A 14,465-nucleotide genomic window follows, 5' to 3' on the forward strand; every position below is an offset into this window, starting at 1 on the left:
GCTGTCCCCGCCCAGGAGACTTCTCCTGACGTAGATGATGTTGACGTCATGTGGCAGACTGAAGCAGAGGGGATGACGGGCTCAGTCAGAAAAACATCCTGCTTTTTCTAGGCAGAGTGACAACTTTTTTTTTTGCACCTGCCTGCAGTGCAGAGTGATGAGGTGTGATGGTAGACCCACCTGCAGAAACAGTGTGTGGTGTAACATTAGTGGGACAACACTGAACCTACACACTGTGCAGAAAGTATTTGTTTCCATTGTGGTGGCTCTGTAATCCAACACTGCGAGGCTTTAAGCTTTTAACACCTACTGTTCTGAGATGCTGCAGCATTTACAGGCTGATTGTATAATGAAAATGTCTTACAGATTAGACTTTTAGCTTTCGAGTTAATGTGGTTATATTCAAACACAAGAGTTTACAGCAGCTCTGTGAAGCTGTGAGCTAAATGCTAACATCGGATGCACACATGCTGCTCACAATGACAACACCATTATGTCGACATTTAGCAGTTTTACCATGGTCACCTCTGCTTTGCATGTTTGCATATATGAAGATTTTGTAATTAATGCGACATAGACATTTTTACCTCTGAGATGAAGAGTCAGGTTATGAGTCAGTTTTACAGATTATGACGAGGGGGAGACAAACAGAAACACAAAACAAAGAATTCAACATCTCAGCATTATGCTTTATCCCTACATTAAACATTTTACACTCAACAGAATACTAAAATCTTGTTTTGTGATGAGTGGGAGTTCACACCCACAAGGGGTGAACAAAGTTTAGTGCAGAACGTGGCCTCAACACCAAACTGAACTTAAAAAGTAGCTGAAGTAAGCAAGATCTGAAAATGGACCTGGCAGAGCACCACCAGAGAAGATGCCAAGTGTCTACGGAGTTTAGACAGTCACTGACAGCAAGAGATTCACCACCAAACCTTATTTAAGTTTATGTTACTTTATTTGTTTATGTCAGTCCCCTGAAATTGAGGGACTGTGTTAAAAAAAAGAGAGAGAGAGTTGGCTGAAGTAGGAAGGCAACATTTGGAACGAAGTGTTTTACTGTTATTATACCATAAATAAAAACTCTAGCATGAATAATTCTTAATAATTCTTAATAAACCTAGTTATTTCAAATTGCGTGATTGGGTTTAGTGTGTAAGAGCTCAACACTGCAACTTAAAAAAAATATGCAAAGACACAAAGGTTCTGCAAATTCAGAACACGTGCTGCAACACATCAGAACTCATGCAAATAAACAAGTGCATGTGTCAAATTGATGAAGATGTTTTCTAAATCTGCAGCACAATATATAATATATACAATTATATTATATGATTTGTCTTATTAGGATAATTTTCTGTTCAACATGAATTATTGCTCTGTCATGATAAAGTTAGAGTAAGAAAAGCGAGGGTTTTGTTGCCCTGTGTTGCTGGATCTGAGACGAGGATCCTTCTTCGGTACATAAACATTCAGTTATGTACAACTTAAAGCCTTTGTTTGCCCAATGCGCCTCCCTGTAAACAAAGAGTGAGTCAGTCTGTTTTCCAGTGTTGTTTAACAGGCGCTGGTGAGGATCCAAAGCTTGTAACAGTGTGTGAGCAGGTGGGCCTCATTGTTTTGCTCGGGGGCCTCTGACAGGACACATGGCTGCCGGGGGGGGGGGGGTCATCCAGTTGTGTTGCAGTCTGTCGACTCTGAGGCGAACCCACTGAAGCCACTGTCAGGGGATCGTCTCTTGATGCTGTGGTATATTGATGTGTTGATGAAGAGAAGGGATCACCGCCGACACGTCTTTTCTTGCATTCAAAAATAGTTTATTACAAGAAGAACAGTGTACAAAAATGCCGAATCGTGGAGCATCTCTGGTGCCAAGAATTGAGATGACTCTCTCTTAGCCTGAAACCTCAAACCTTATATACGTTTTCTAAAACTCCACCTTTTTCCAATATAAGGATATGTTTGACCAAGATGGTCAGACAAAGACAGGATCTAAAAACAGAATTTAACCTATGACTTCTAACATTTAACCTTAGCTTGACCAAGCTAACTTAAAGGAGCATTATCGCAAATACAGCAGTAATAGCATAAAATAAGCTGACATATGCAAAAGATGGGTCGGGGGGAGCCATAAGTAAATTTACAAAAAACATCGCCAACAGTATAGTGTCCGTGGGGCAAATGCAGCATTTGTCTTTGTTATGATCCAAGCCGGCCCGGCGCTTGCTGCGTTAAAATGCACTCGGAACTCGCAAATCCGACCTCCGAACCGGACAAATATGCAACAGTAAGTAATGTAGCAGTGTGTTAGGCTGCTTACAGTCACTGAATCGCTGGTAGAACACTTTGTCTCCACGTCCCTGTGTCTTTCTTCAGCTGTCCTCTCAGCGTTATTAAGGAGGAGGACGTTTCAGTTGTTGTTGTCGTTGTTGTGGTTGTGCGCGACTTAGAGCTGCCGCTTCCACTAGCGAGTTTTCTTTTTCCCGCGATTGCACGTTCATTCGGCCTGGTGAGGGAGGAGGAGGGGGGAGGGAGAAGGAGGGGGGGCGGGGGGGACTAAACGAGGCTGCTCTCTCTCTCTCTGACAGCTGCCCACTTGTTTATATCTGATAAGCTCCGCCTGGCTCCATCTAGTGGCCGAATTTTGCGATAATACTCCTTTAAGAATAGATACAGTGTCGAGTATCCCCAAAAACTATGACCCACCAAAAAAGGGTAAATGACAAGAAACACATTTCTTTAATCTAGAAAATACACAAAGAAGAACATAAGATAATACAAGACAATAAAGAAAAGAGTTTAGGTGGATAATATACTACAATGCCACCTGACAAGTGTTTGTGTCGTTCATCCACACAGCAGAAGACTTGTAGGAGCGATGGGAAAGAGGTAGAACGGACAATGACTTCTTCAGTCAATATGTGCCAGCCCGCTGAGCATGTCACACCACCTCTCCAAATTGTCTTCAGGACAGTTTTATGGGTGCAAGGTTGAGCTGTGTTATCGAGCTTCCTGTTTGAGCCGAAGCGCACACAAAGTACGAGCAGAAATCTTTTCCTCTCAACAATTTACTGTCTGTCCTGTTTACAGCCACATCGCTCCCGTCGTGGCTCTGCAGCCTGGCCATGTACGTAGTTTTTTTGGTCTCCCTGTGTTCACTTCGGTATGGATTGTGGATTAGCATATCCCAACACAACAGAAGCTGATTGTTTGTGTTGTTTCCCATGTTGGACCCTTCACTTTCTATTGATCTGGCATTGATCAGCTTCTGGGCAGCAGTGATCAAAGAACGAGTGTGTTCATTTCAGTTGACAGTTGAAGGGCGTGAGCTCACTCTGTTCTGTTTGGTTGTTTGCATTGTCTTTGTTGACTCACTGGAAGAAATACGAGAGGAATATAGTGGCATCTTCCTCAAATAAGACGCCACATTTCTTGTCATTGATAAGCTGTATCCGCTGTGGCGTTTGTTGTGCTATTGAATTGTGTTGTATGAAATAAAATATTAGAAAAACCTCTGAGGATCATGCAACACGAGTCAACAGCACGATAAATGACAGCCTCCAAAGTGACCATAAAGTTGAAGAGTTTCACTATAAACTGAACATTAAAGCCTTCATGAAGGTGGGATCTATTGCAGGGCTTCTGTATTAGATTGGCAACAGAGTAGGGGTATCAGTGTAATTCAAAAGACAAATGACTAACTGCTGGCTGCAAACATCAAAACAAAAGTTATGTGACACTTTTCTGTGCTTTTTTGAGGTGGTTTCATAAAAAAGAATAACAATATACAACAACCTCTGCCTTCATAGTGTATGGGACGGGCAGATCTTACAACAACATGTTAAACCTTGTTACATCATAACTTTACAGCTATTTTGTTAACTTTACTGTTAAGAGTGTGGTTGATTTTATTTTTATTCATAATTTTGTTTCTTTTTTTCTGTTTATTTACAAGGTGAAACTCGAAAACCCCACTTTTAGTAAATATGACTCAAATGAGAGTAGGTAATGCATTTCTGGGAACTATTTTTGGAAGCAGAGTTACAAATATGGTGTTGTATTGAGTATTTCCCCACAATAGCTCAGTATGTGTGGGACTGACTCAAAAAGAGCCGAATGCTGTGGCTCATTGATGTGTTTTTAATAGTTTTTGGACTTGAACACAGCATAATGGCACAGAGATATGAGTTATATTAGGCAATACAGGGGATCATTTATATTGACTTTTTTTCCCTGTGTGTTTTCACAGGATTTGCATATTAAAAAAGAGAGAATATCACCCCACCCCCTCTCTGCTTAGGCTTTTATCATGCACTAGCTAACATGCTGACACTGAGTTAATAAAATGTTTTTAAAAAGATTGTATGCACTGCATTAACAGACCATTATCTCTGTCCATCCCACACCCTCTCAGTACAAACAAGTGGAGCAGTATATGTCCTTCCACAAGCTGCCTGCCGACTTCCGACAGAAAATCCATGATTATTATGAGCACAGATACCAGGGCAAGATGTTTGATGAGGAGAGCATTCTGGGAGAACTCAGCGAGCCGCTCAGAGAGGTAAACACACGCCAAGACACACAACTTCTGTTTTTATTATTGTAAACTACATTCATGTGCTCTTAGTGGGGCGGATTAGCTGAACAATCGTTCACTTTGTGATAAAAGCATGAAATTTGGTAGATGTGTTGGTGAATATGTTTCAGACAAATCTGGATATTGGGCCACCTCAAAAGCGCCCCCTAGTGGCCGTGGCAGCCATTTGTTATGCGAATAAATGAATGATGAATAAAAACTACCCTTTTAATAATACCAACTATGTATTATAGTGTCATAATTATTGGAAAAAGTTTGTTCATTTGTCTTTGTATGATGTCTGGTTCAGGAGTTATGAAAATTGGCGTTTTCACCATTCGTGCGGACATGAATTCAAAATGGCCACCGAAAAAAACCCCATGGAACATTAGTTGACCCGGGCAACAAGCAAAAATCTTAAGTAGACATCTTAAGGGTCCTTAAAAACCATGTTTCAAAAATGTATCCATCAACACCTCCACCAAATGTTGTGCTTCTGTCACAAAATAAACAATTCTTGTGATTTATTGAGCTAATCCGCCCCACAGGGGATGCACATTGTTGGGGGGGCGCTACCCACACGTTTAGCCCCGTTGCTCCTTCCATGAATGCACGATCCTTACAAGCTGTACCTCGTTGTAAAGGTAACTAATCAGGCTTTCCAACAATATACAATACATCACCAGTTGGTATTATTAAAAGGGCAGTTTATATTCATCATTCATTTATTCGCATAACAAATGGCTGCCACGGCCACTATAGGGCGCTTTTGAGGTGGCCCAATATCCAGATTTGATTGAAACATATTCACCAACACATCTACCAAATGTCATGCTTTTATCACAAAGTGAACGATTGGTGTAAAATATTGAGCTAATCCGCCCCACTATCTAAGATGTTTCTGTGTATGATTTATTGTTCTCACTGTCATCTTCTCTCTTTCTCTTTCTTAAATGTTTGATTTAGAAAATACAACTTTTATTTTGTAGATTGTTTATCATATATGTGCACAAGATTTCTATACCTGGACTTTTATTCACGAGGGACACCTCAGTCTAGCATTGCACTTGTGCAACCTGTACCAAACAATGTGTCTTTTCTCAGGAAATTGTCAACTTCAACTGTCGCAAGCTGGTGGCGTCCATGCCGCTGTTTGCCAACGCAGAGCCAAACTTTGTGACGGCCATGTTGACCAAGCTGCGTTTCGAGGTGTTCCAGCCACATGACTACATTATAAGGGAGGGAACGATTGGAAAGAAAATGTACTTCATCCAGCATGGAGTCTGCAGCGTCATCACCAAGGGCACCCTGGCAATGAAACTCTCTGATGGCTCTTATTTTGGCGGTAGGCCACCGTGTGTAGCTTTCAGGTTTTTTTATTTTATTTATTTGTAACTTTCTTCCTTTAAACTTTTGCACTCTCCCTTTCTTGTTTCAGAGATCTGTTTATTGACGAGGGGTCGGCGGACAGCCAGCGTGCGAGCAGAGACTTACTGTCGACTCTACTCTCTCTCTGTTGACCACTTCAATGAGGTGCTGGAGGAATATCCCATGATGAGACGAGCCTTTGAGACCGTTGCCATCGACCGCCTAGACCGCATAGGTAAAAACAAAAAAAGAGAATGAATGAGAGGAGGAAAGAATTTAAATTTACATTTAAATGAACGTATGCATACATAAAAGTAAACCCTGGCAAATGTGTGTACCGTATTTACATTGTCCAACATATGACTAGCGGTATGGGTCTTCTGAAAGGCGCTGTATAAATCTGAGTTATTATTATTTCTTTATTAAATAGGTTCATTCTACATATCTGAGTCTCTGTATACTACTCTTTGAAGAGGTCCACAAAGCACTCTGAAATGAAGTCGGTTTACAGAAAACAAAAAATGATATTGTGCCCAGGAAATGTTTTCAGAATATTAATGTTGAAATAGGCAGTAAAATGAGCTGCGCTGTTCCCTCAGAATGACACAGGACACTGTAACGGTAGATGAGAGTACAGGGTGACACGTCCATTTTCCTCCAGGCTTGTTCTGCTAGAGGATGTACCTGGTCTGAAGGACATCACATGCTTTATCTACCTCGTATTGTTCTTCTTTTTTTTTTTCTCCCCCCAAATCCTTTTTCCACATATTTATGCTTTGTTCTGCTTTTTGTCCTCTCCGCCCCGTCCTTCCTCCTCGCTTTTTCTTTAATAATCAATCCACTGATTTGTCTCTGCAGGTAAAAAGAACTCCATCCTGATGCACAAGGTTCAGCACGATCTCAACTCTGGCGTGTTTAACAACCGAGAGAACGAGATGATCCAGGAGATTGTAAAGTACGATCGTGAGATGGTGAAGCTGGTGGACCTGCAGCGGCCGCGGGCCATGTCTATGACCCCCTCTATAGGCGGTATCTTTGCTCCCCCTGGTCAACCGCAGTCGGGCTCTGCTATCGCCACCCTGCAGCAGGCCGTGGCCATGAGCTTCTGCCCTCAGATGGCGAGTCCGCTAGTGGGTCCGGGGACTCTGCAGTCTCCTCGTATGGTGCGAAGGTTCCAGGTGATGCAGAACCTGGCCAGCCCGGTGTCCATTTCTCCTCTTCAGTCTCAACCACCTCAGACACTTGGAGGGGCGTTCGGATCTGCGATCTCCAGCCCTCCTGTCCAAAGCCCGCTCGCAGCTCCAGGACGGACTTTCCAGTACATGGCGAGCGCAGGACCCTCTGGTTCCCAGTTGTCCCTAGTGCAGCACCACGCACCCAGCCCCACACAGACCCAGCAGAGGCCGGCCTCACACAAGAGCACCCACTCCCTTCATGCAGGCACCCTGAGCCAGGACACCCGGGCCCTGTCTGCCTCCCAGCCCTCACTCCCCCAGGAGGGAGCACCACAGGCTGTTTCTGCAGCCCCCAGCCCTCCGCCCTCCACCCGCACCTCCAACACCTCCATCGGTCCGCCTCAGCCCGCTCATCCGGGCCTGGCTGGGACGTCAGGGGTGGGGAGACCAGCAGGAGCTCAACAGAGGGTGGCCTTTGCCTCCACGCCGCCTCCCGGTGGACCTGCTGGAATGGGGGCAGTAGCAGCAGCTGCTGGATCAGGACCTCCAGACTCTGGAGTTCCCAAGAAAGATTCAATTGTCAGCCTTCCAGAGCTAGACTCTGCCAGATCTCGGCTGTCTTCCAACTTGTGACCCTGGTAGAGTTCAGGAAAGAGGCCTTTTTTGTAGGAGAATCTGTTTGTTTTAGGTCAGTCCAGCTGATCTGTCAGCCTGCTAAATGACCAATCAGCTACCGCCCTCGCCACCAGTCAATTGACCTGGATGCACTGTGTGCTGGTGTCAGCAGAAGGAAAAGAGCAACTCAAAGTCTTGAGACACTTTGGCTAGGAGGAGTCTATACAATTAAACTAGTAAGGTTGAACTGGTCTAGTCTACTGTGCCAGCACCTTTAGTCTTAGTATCACCCCTTACACTCTGCTTCCAAACACCTACTGTATATCGCTGTCTTTACTGTAAAGATATGAAGAAAAGTATGATTAATGTAACTATTGCATACTGTGTAGAATCCATGCAATGCAATCTAGCAGGAGCTGGACTTAAAAATGAAAATCAGGGACTTGAGGTCAAATGACAATGACATTTTAAGCGTTCAACAAGTGTTTTGAGTGTAATTTTTCTGTATAAGCTGTCGTAGCAAAAGAACACATTGCTCTTCATATTGTTTAAAATAGTAGTGAAATTAGTGTTTTAGACCGCTGGTCGATCTTACATCGATGTGTAAATAGTTGATGAAAAAAGTACGGAAGGATATTATATTCATTGTATCTACCCAAACCAAAGTTGAGCTTGAACACAAAGTCTGGTTGTGTCTGTATCAACTAAAAAAGAAACATAGAAGAAAATGCCATTTATTTAACTGCCTTGATTCAACGTTAGAAGCCATATATTTGGTTTGTGTGTATGTATATATGTGGGTGTAAGTTTGTGTGCGTGAGTTTGTCGGTACGTTTTGGTTCTATTTTCAGAGAACGGACTCACATACTCTCTACACTGCTTTGTCAAGCGCGATTGGTTTGACATGCTGACAGTGGCACTGACCTGTTTTCATGAAACATCTGGGAGGTGGTCAGCTGCTCGCTCAGCGTACTGATTGTAACCCTGAAGGCAAAGGTGGTTAAATAATCTGAGCTTTATCGAAAGAAAACATTTGTGAACAACCCATACTGTATACTTGCTTGTTTTTGTCTAGGTTTATTGATTAACACATGCAATATAATTCTGCAATACTCTACCCCGCCTATATATATAAATATATATGAATATAAATATCTATACATATGCTGTACAGGAAAGTGAACTTCTCTCTTTTTCCTTTTGTTTTATTTTTAATGTGAAATCTTAAAGAATCCAGCAGCTGTTGTGGCTTCACTTGAGGTATTGTAATCCAGTGACCATGTTGTTACCTTAACCAAAAATGTTTGAAGGAATGAGAGGATGTGCAGTGTCATTTTCGTTACAAAAAAAAACTACAAAAAAACAAAAACAACAACATAAAAAAAAAAAAACAGACGGAACAAACTGCTTAAAACTGGTTTAGAGTCACAGGAAGAATCCACACTTTGAGTTCAGCAAGTCAGATCCTCAGAAACGTCACTTTAAAGCCCTATTCGAAGTTATTCAATTGTAAGATGAATGGAGGGGTTGGGGTGGGCAACATGGGGCAGGAAAGCCTCACTTGTATTAAAGAAAAAAACGTGTTATTGAAGTCTCATTGTGCCCAACAACACCCAAAACTCCCACGAATGTCTCAACATTTAGATCCACAACAATCCCTATACAGTAGTTCAAACTTTGGGATTGTGTTGAGGCTTTAGTTATATTTCGTCTAAATATTCTGATCCTGTTGAGCCTAAAAGCCTTCTCTTGCTGAATGTATGCCATATGAGAAGGATGACAGCTAATCAGATATAAACTGCCATGTAAATAAAGGGACAGAGATTTAACGAAGCTTTTTTGATGCAAGGGGGTTGTGGGCATTGCTGTATGTGTTGCTGAGTGTCTGTGCGATCTTTTTCGGTTCGATGATGCTTCTCTGGGTTGAACGTTGCTGTATCTAACCTGTATGCCACCACCCCCCCCCCATCACTACACCCCATCCCCAGATATAACATGAGAGGATACTTTTTTCTTTTCTTTTCTTTTTTTTGGTTCATTTATTGAAGTAAGTTGGAGCGAGAGAGAGAGAGAGTCGTAACCACTTAAAACTCCTCGGCCTAATGTGAGCACTGAGGACATCCATTTAAGCACCTTGTGTTGCACTACGACCTTGTAATCAAAATGAAAATCAATGCTCTATTCTCTTAAAACAGTTGCAGTACCTCTCCTGGAGCTATTATCTGGTTAAACTGTAAGGATGAAAACTGAATTCAATTGGGATAGAAAATAGACAGCTGATTCAATGTGTTAAACAAACATAGCATCTAACTTTTTTCTGCTCTGAGCATCGATCCAGAGCCAAACTGTAAAATCGATGCGATGGACATTTCACTCAGGTTTGCTACCTTTCCAGAGAGATGTATTGATCGCCACAGCGTGGCTTTCCATTGATTTATGTAGACTTGTCTATCCTCCCATAATCAACTTGTTGATTTAACCACGCTGAAAGATTCCCCTTGAATTCTGATTGGCTGAGAAAGACAAGGCAGACCTAGAGGAGTCATAACCCATAGATTGATATCAGCAGAACTCACTGCTGCCGTTTTGTCCCAATCGCTTGTCCTGAGAGCCGTCTGAGCCGTGAAACAAGGTGTAGGTGATTGTTTTTATCCAAGGGCTGCATTATTGTAATCCCTGGCTCATTGTTACTGTAGATCAGCCACATTCTCACTTTCTGTTTGATCATTAACATGCACTAAACCTTGGTCTTTGTCATACCTGGGTCACAGTGATGCGACCCACTTCATCAGCAACACGGGAACTTTGTATTGCTTTTTTTCCTATGGGAAAGGTACATGCCAAAATGCCAATACGATTGTGAATGAACCGAGTCCATTTGAGTCAGTGGCTGTTGTGTGCTTCAATAATGTTCCAGTGCAATCAATTGGTCCTCTTCCCTATTCCTTTGTGCTAATACCAGAGTTTGCCCTATTAAGCTGCTATCAGGACTGTGCTGATGTTATTTGAATGAGTCCACAGTCAGTGAGAGCAAGATGGAAGGAGAGTCAAAGAGCTAATGTTTCAGGCAATATCAGGCACCGTCTCTGTTTCGTTGCATCCATCCAATAAGATACTGTAGTGTGTAATTCACTCCCACTCAAAGGATGGCATCCCAGACACTTTGATCAGTACTGCTCTGTTTGAACCCTCAGCTATGAGGCTGATACAGCCCTGGCCAAGCACACACTTCTGCCAGTTATCTGTTTTGTGTCTGTGTCACAAGTGTGTTCAGTCAGTTGGCCTCCAGCCACCGTCGACTTGTTCGTGTGTGTGTGCGTGTGTGATATGGCGCTGTATTTGCCTGATGACGGAGGGTTCAAAGTGCGATTGTTTAATGGTTCTTCTTCTGGACCTTGCTGTGAAGTGGGATGGAAATCCCTCATACTGTACATGTTTGACACTGACTGACAATTATTGAGAGCATCTAAGTTTCAAACCTCTCATTCTTGCTGTACCAGATATTATGGGTACTGAATGCCTTGGTGTTGATATGTTAGCAAATCAGGGTATTATTTTTGTTTGTGAAAGTGTCTTTGATTTTATCGGTAAACTTTGTTTGGTTATTGTTTTTACAATGTGCCCCATGCACACGGACTGTATATACCTTGTGCCTAGTACATCTAGTTTCCACATAGTCTATTTTTGTGGTATGTATGTGCCTGTAAAAATGCAAATACGTGTTTTTATTTTCAACTTGCAATATATGTAAAAACATTAGATGAAGATTAGTATCGCTGAATTAAAATGACAATGTCAGTATATATAATTTTCCCTGATTTGGGAAACACAAAATTGCACATTTTTGTTGGTTTGAGCCTTCCAACACCATGCGCGCTGTACTCTGTACTTTCATGTTCTGTACATATGGTATACACAGAGATGTGGGGCACATTGTTGTGTTTTTACCACAACCTGCTGTATAAGAAACATTTTCTACAGTGAGAGGGTGAGCTCTGACAGGCTTCTGGTGGATATCGGCAGTCTAGACGTTAGCTTAGATGACCTGCTTGCTGCACAGAGCCAAAAATGACAAAAGAAAATAATGACGTAAAACTGTGTAGATGCCTGCACAATAACAATAACAATACAGAAACAAAAGCAAAGCTGTGCTCATGCTGGAAAATCTTTCTCAAACTATATTGTTGCACAGTTCTGTAGACTGATGCTGGTTGCACACTGATCTGGTGTTTGCCATTACAAAAAAAAAAAAAAAAAAAAAAAAATCTCTCTATGGCTGAATTTGGCTCACAAGCCACAGCGGTCACGAGCTCAGTTCCCGAGGCCTGTACTATGAAGCAAGTTCATCATACCCAGGATAATTTATTGTTATCTGGCTTAACTGAACCTGAGATCCTGGATTACCTGTGCTAATGAAGCTGTGTCAAGTCAACCCTGGGTTTACCTATCCAGTAATGAGTACGTACATGTGAAAGAGGCATGGTTTTTAATTATGAGCAACATTGTCAAAACCATTAGATTACTTATATGAATTATATGAGAATAAACTCTAAACCCGTGCTGGAGCAGGTTAATGAGTTCAACATCTGTTACTGTGGCGATTTACCCCAGTAACTAGTGAATCAGCGTTGCAGGACTGAACTGAAGTTACCCCGATAACCTCACATCCTGCTTCGTGGTACAGGCCTCTGGTTGAGTTACCTTGACAGATAATAGCAGAGTGCATGTTTGTATTTTTCTTATCTAAGCAGAGTTCTATGTACGATTCTTAGTGGGACCTTCAGATCTAGACATTGTCGTGTACCAACTACTGTACAATGATTTTATTTAGTCTAACAGTTAAACCTTTGTGTCGTAGCTACTGTAGCCTGCTTAGCTTACCTAAGCCTTCTCTCTGCTTCAGGACTCTGTGTATTGTGTGCTTGAGTTTGTGTGTGCGTGTGTGTGTTCCTGTGCCTTTCCTTCTATAATGTTGGTCCCACTTCAGAATATGATGCCATTTAGGGGGTTTGAAACCCACATGAGACTAAGAGAGGCGCCAGCACCAGCTGGAAAGTGTTACACGGTCACGACTCCATTTGTTCTAAAAAAGATAAAAAATAAAAAAAATAAAAAAAAATGAATAAAATAACAAAACACTGTAATGCTCCTAGAAATGACTTTGGCACATCCCTAGACTTAGTAGCATTCCACAGCCTGCACGAGCAGCTCGGTGTGGGCATCCAGACACACTTTACCAGCACCATGTAGACAACAGCACAGATATCTGACACAGCATGTGTTCTCCCTCTCTCTCTCTCTTTCTGGAGGCCAGTCTGCAACCATCTCAGGCTGTGCTCGGCTTCTGCTCTTAACAAAAAAAAAGGTTCAAGTATGTCAGAACTCCAGCTCTGTCTAAGTTGATGTCTACAATCCAGGGACAAATCAGCGCCCAGCCCGAGCCGCAGCACTTCCAAAATCGATCTCACAGGATCCGGTGGATACTTGAGATTGCTGGTGATATTTTGTCGCCGTCCAGTCCTTTTAGGCTGAGATGCACAGCTGGCGGCGAGGGGCATGGGGCTGATTTGAACCTGCATCTAAAAGGCTCTCTTGTCCACCACATCTGCTGGCCGAGAACACAGAGCCACACCCTGGTCTCTCTCAATAAGCTGGTCTGTCAGTCAGTGGCAATGTTGTTTAAGCGTTCGTAAAAAGACATTGTTGTGCAATAAAAAGATGAGCGCATTGGCATACTTATCTCTGTGTGTGGACTGTTATTGATTAGTATTAGTATTAAGTATTAGTATTAATTAGAGTGCATTGTGTGTGTGTGTGTGTGTGTGTGAACATTTAACATACCTCCTGGAGTTTCACTTGTAGCTACAAACACACATGTGCACAAACAAACACGCACACACACACACACCTAAACCCTGTAAATCAGCCAGCAGCCCCTCCACCCTCGCCCTACACCACATCAGATGAGATCTCTCTCTCTCTCTCTCTCTCTCTCTCTCTCTCTCTCTCTCTCTCTCTCTCTCTCTCTCTCTCTCTCTCTCTCTCTCTCTCTCTCTCTCTCTCTCTCTCTGCAGACAGGGGCTCTGCTGCATCCCTGATGAGATGTCTGCGCTCAGTCTAAGAGCTTTCTGCTTATGTGTGCGTGCATGTGAACGCATGCAGCACAGCAGTAAGTGTGTTTATTCCCGTACCTATAACAGCGTGTGCGCTCACATCCGAGCCCTGGTTTTTGTATTTGTCTGATATGAGGAGAGAGAGTAAATGAACCAGTGTGTGTGTGTGTGTGTGTGTGTGTGTGTGTGTGTGTGTGTGTGTGTGTGTGTGTGTGTGTGTGTGTGTGTGTGTGTGTGTGTGTGTGTGTGTGTGTGTGTGTGTGTGTGAGAGAGACAGGGTGGGTGGGTGTGTGCGTCAGAGAGGAGGGCAGTCCAAGGACACACTCCTCTGGCAGCCTGGGAGCAGCACCCACCCGTTCCCTCTTCGTCTATTTCCTTTCCTTTCCTTTACACACACACACACACACACACACACACACACACACACACACACACACACACACACACACACACACACACACACACACACACACACACACACACACACACACACACACACACACACACACACACACACACACACAAACTGCTGTCTGAATCCTCAGTGATTATGCATGGCACACTGAGATAGAAAGATTAAAATTACATGCAAGGTGAGGTTTCGACACAGAGCTT

The 14,465-nt window shown here is 42.9% G+C and overlaps 1 protein-coding gene across 1 annotated transcript in view; it reads left to right on the forward strand.

Moving 5' to 3' along the window:
* Positions 1–7,755, forward strand: part of LOC311000703 (potassium/sodium hyperpolarization-activated cyclic nucleotide-gated channel 2) — a gene marked incomplete at its 3' end in the record, with an annotated part of 29,931 nt that extends 22,176 nt beyond the window's left edge. The window contains exons 5-8 of the mRNA XM_083991501.1: positions 4,418–4,564; positions 5,684–5,924; positions 6,018–6,182; positions 6,806–7,755. Coding sequence (XP_083847627.1) covers positions 4,418–4,564; positions 5,684–5,924; positions 6,018–6,182; positions 6,806–7,755 — 1,503 coding nt within the window. The remainder of the gene's footprint in view (positions 1–4,417; positions 4,565–5,683; positions 5,925–6,017; positions 6,183–6,805) is intronic.
* Between the last annotated feature and the right edge of the window lie 6,710 nt (positions 7,756–14,465).

This window comes from Trachurus trachurus (assembly GCF_905171665.1).
Source record: "Trachurus trachurus genome assembly, chromosome: 17".
Lineage (NCBI taxonomy): Eukaryota > Metazoa > Chordata > Actinopteri > Carangiformes > Carangidae > Trachurus > Trachurus trachurus.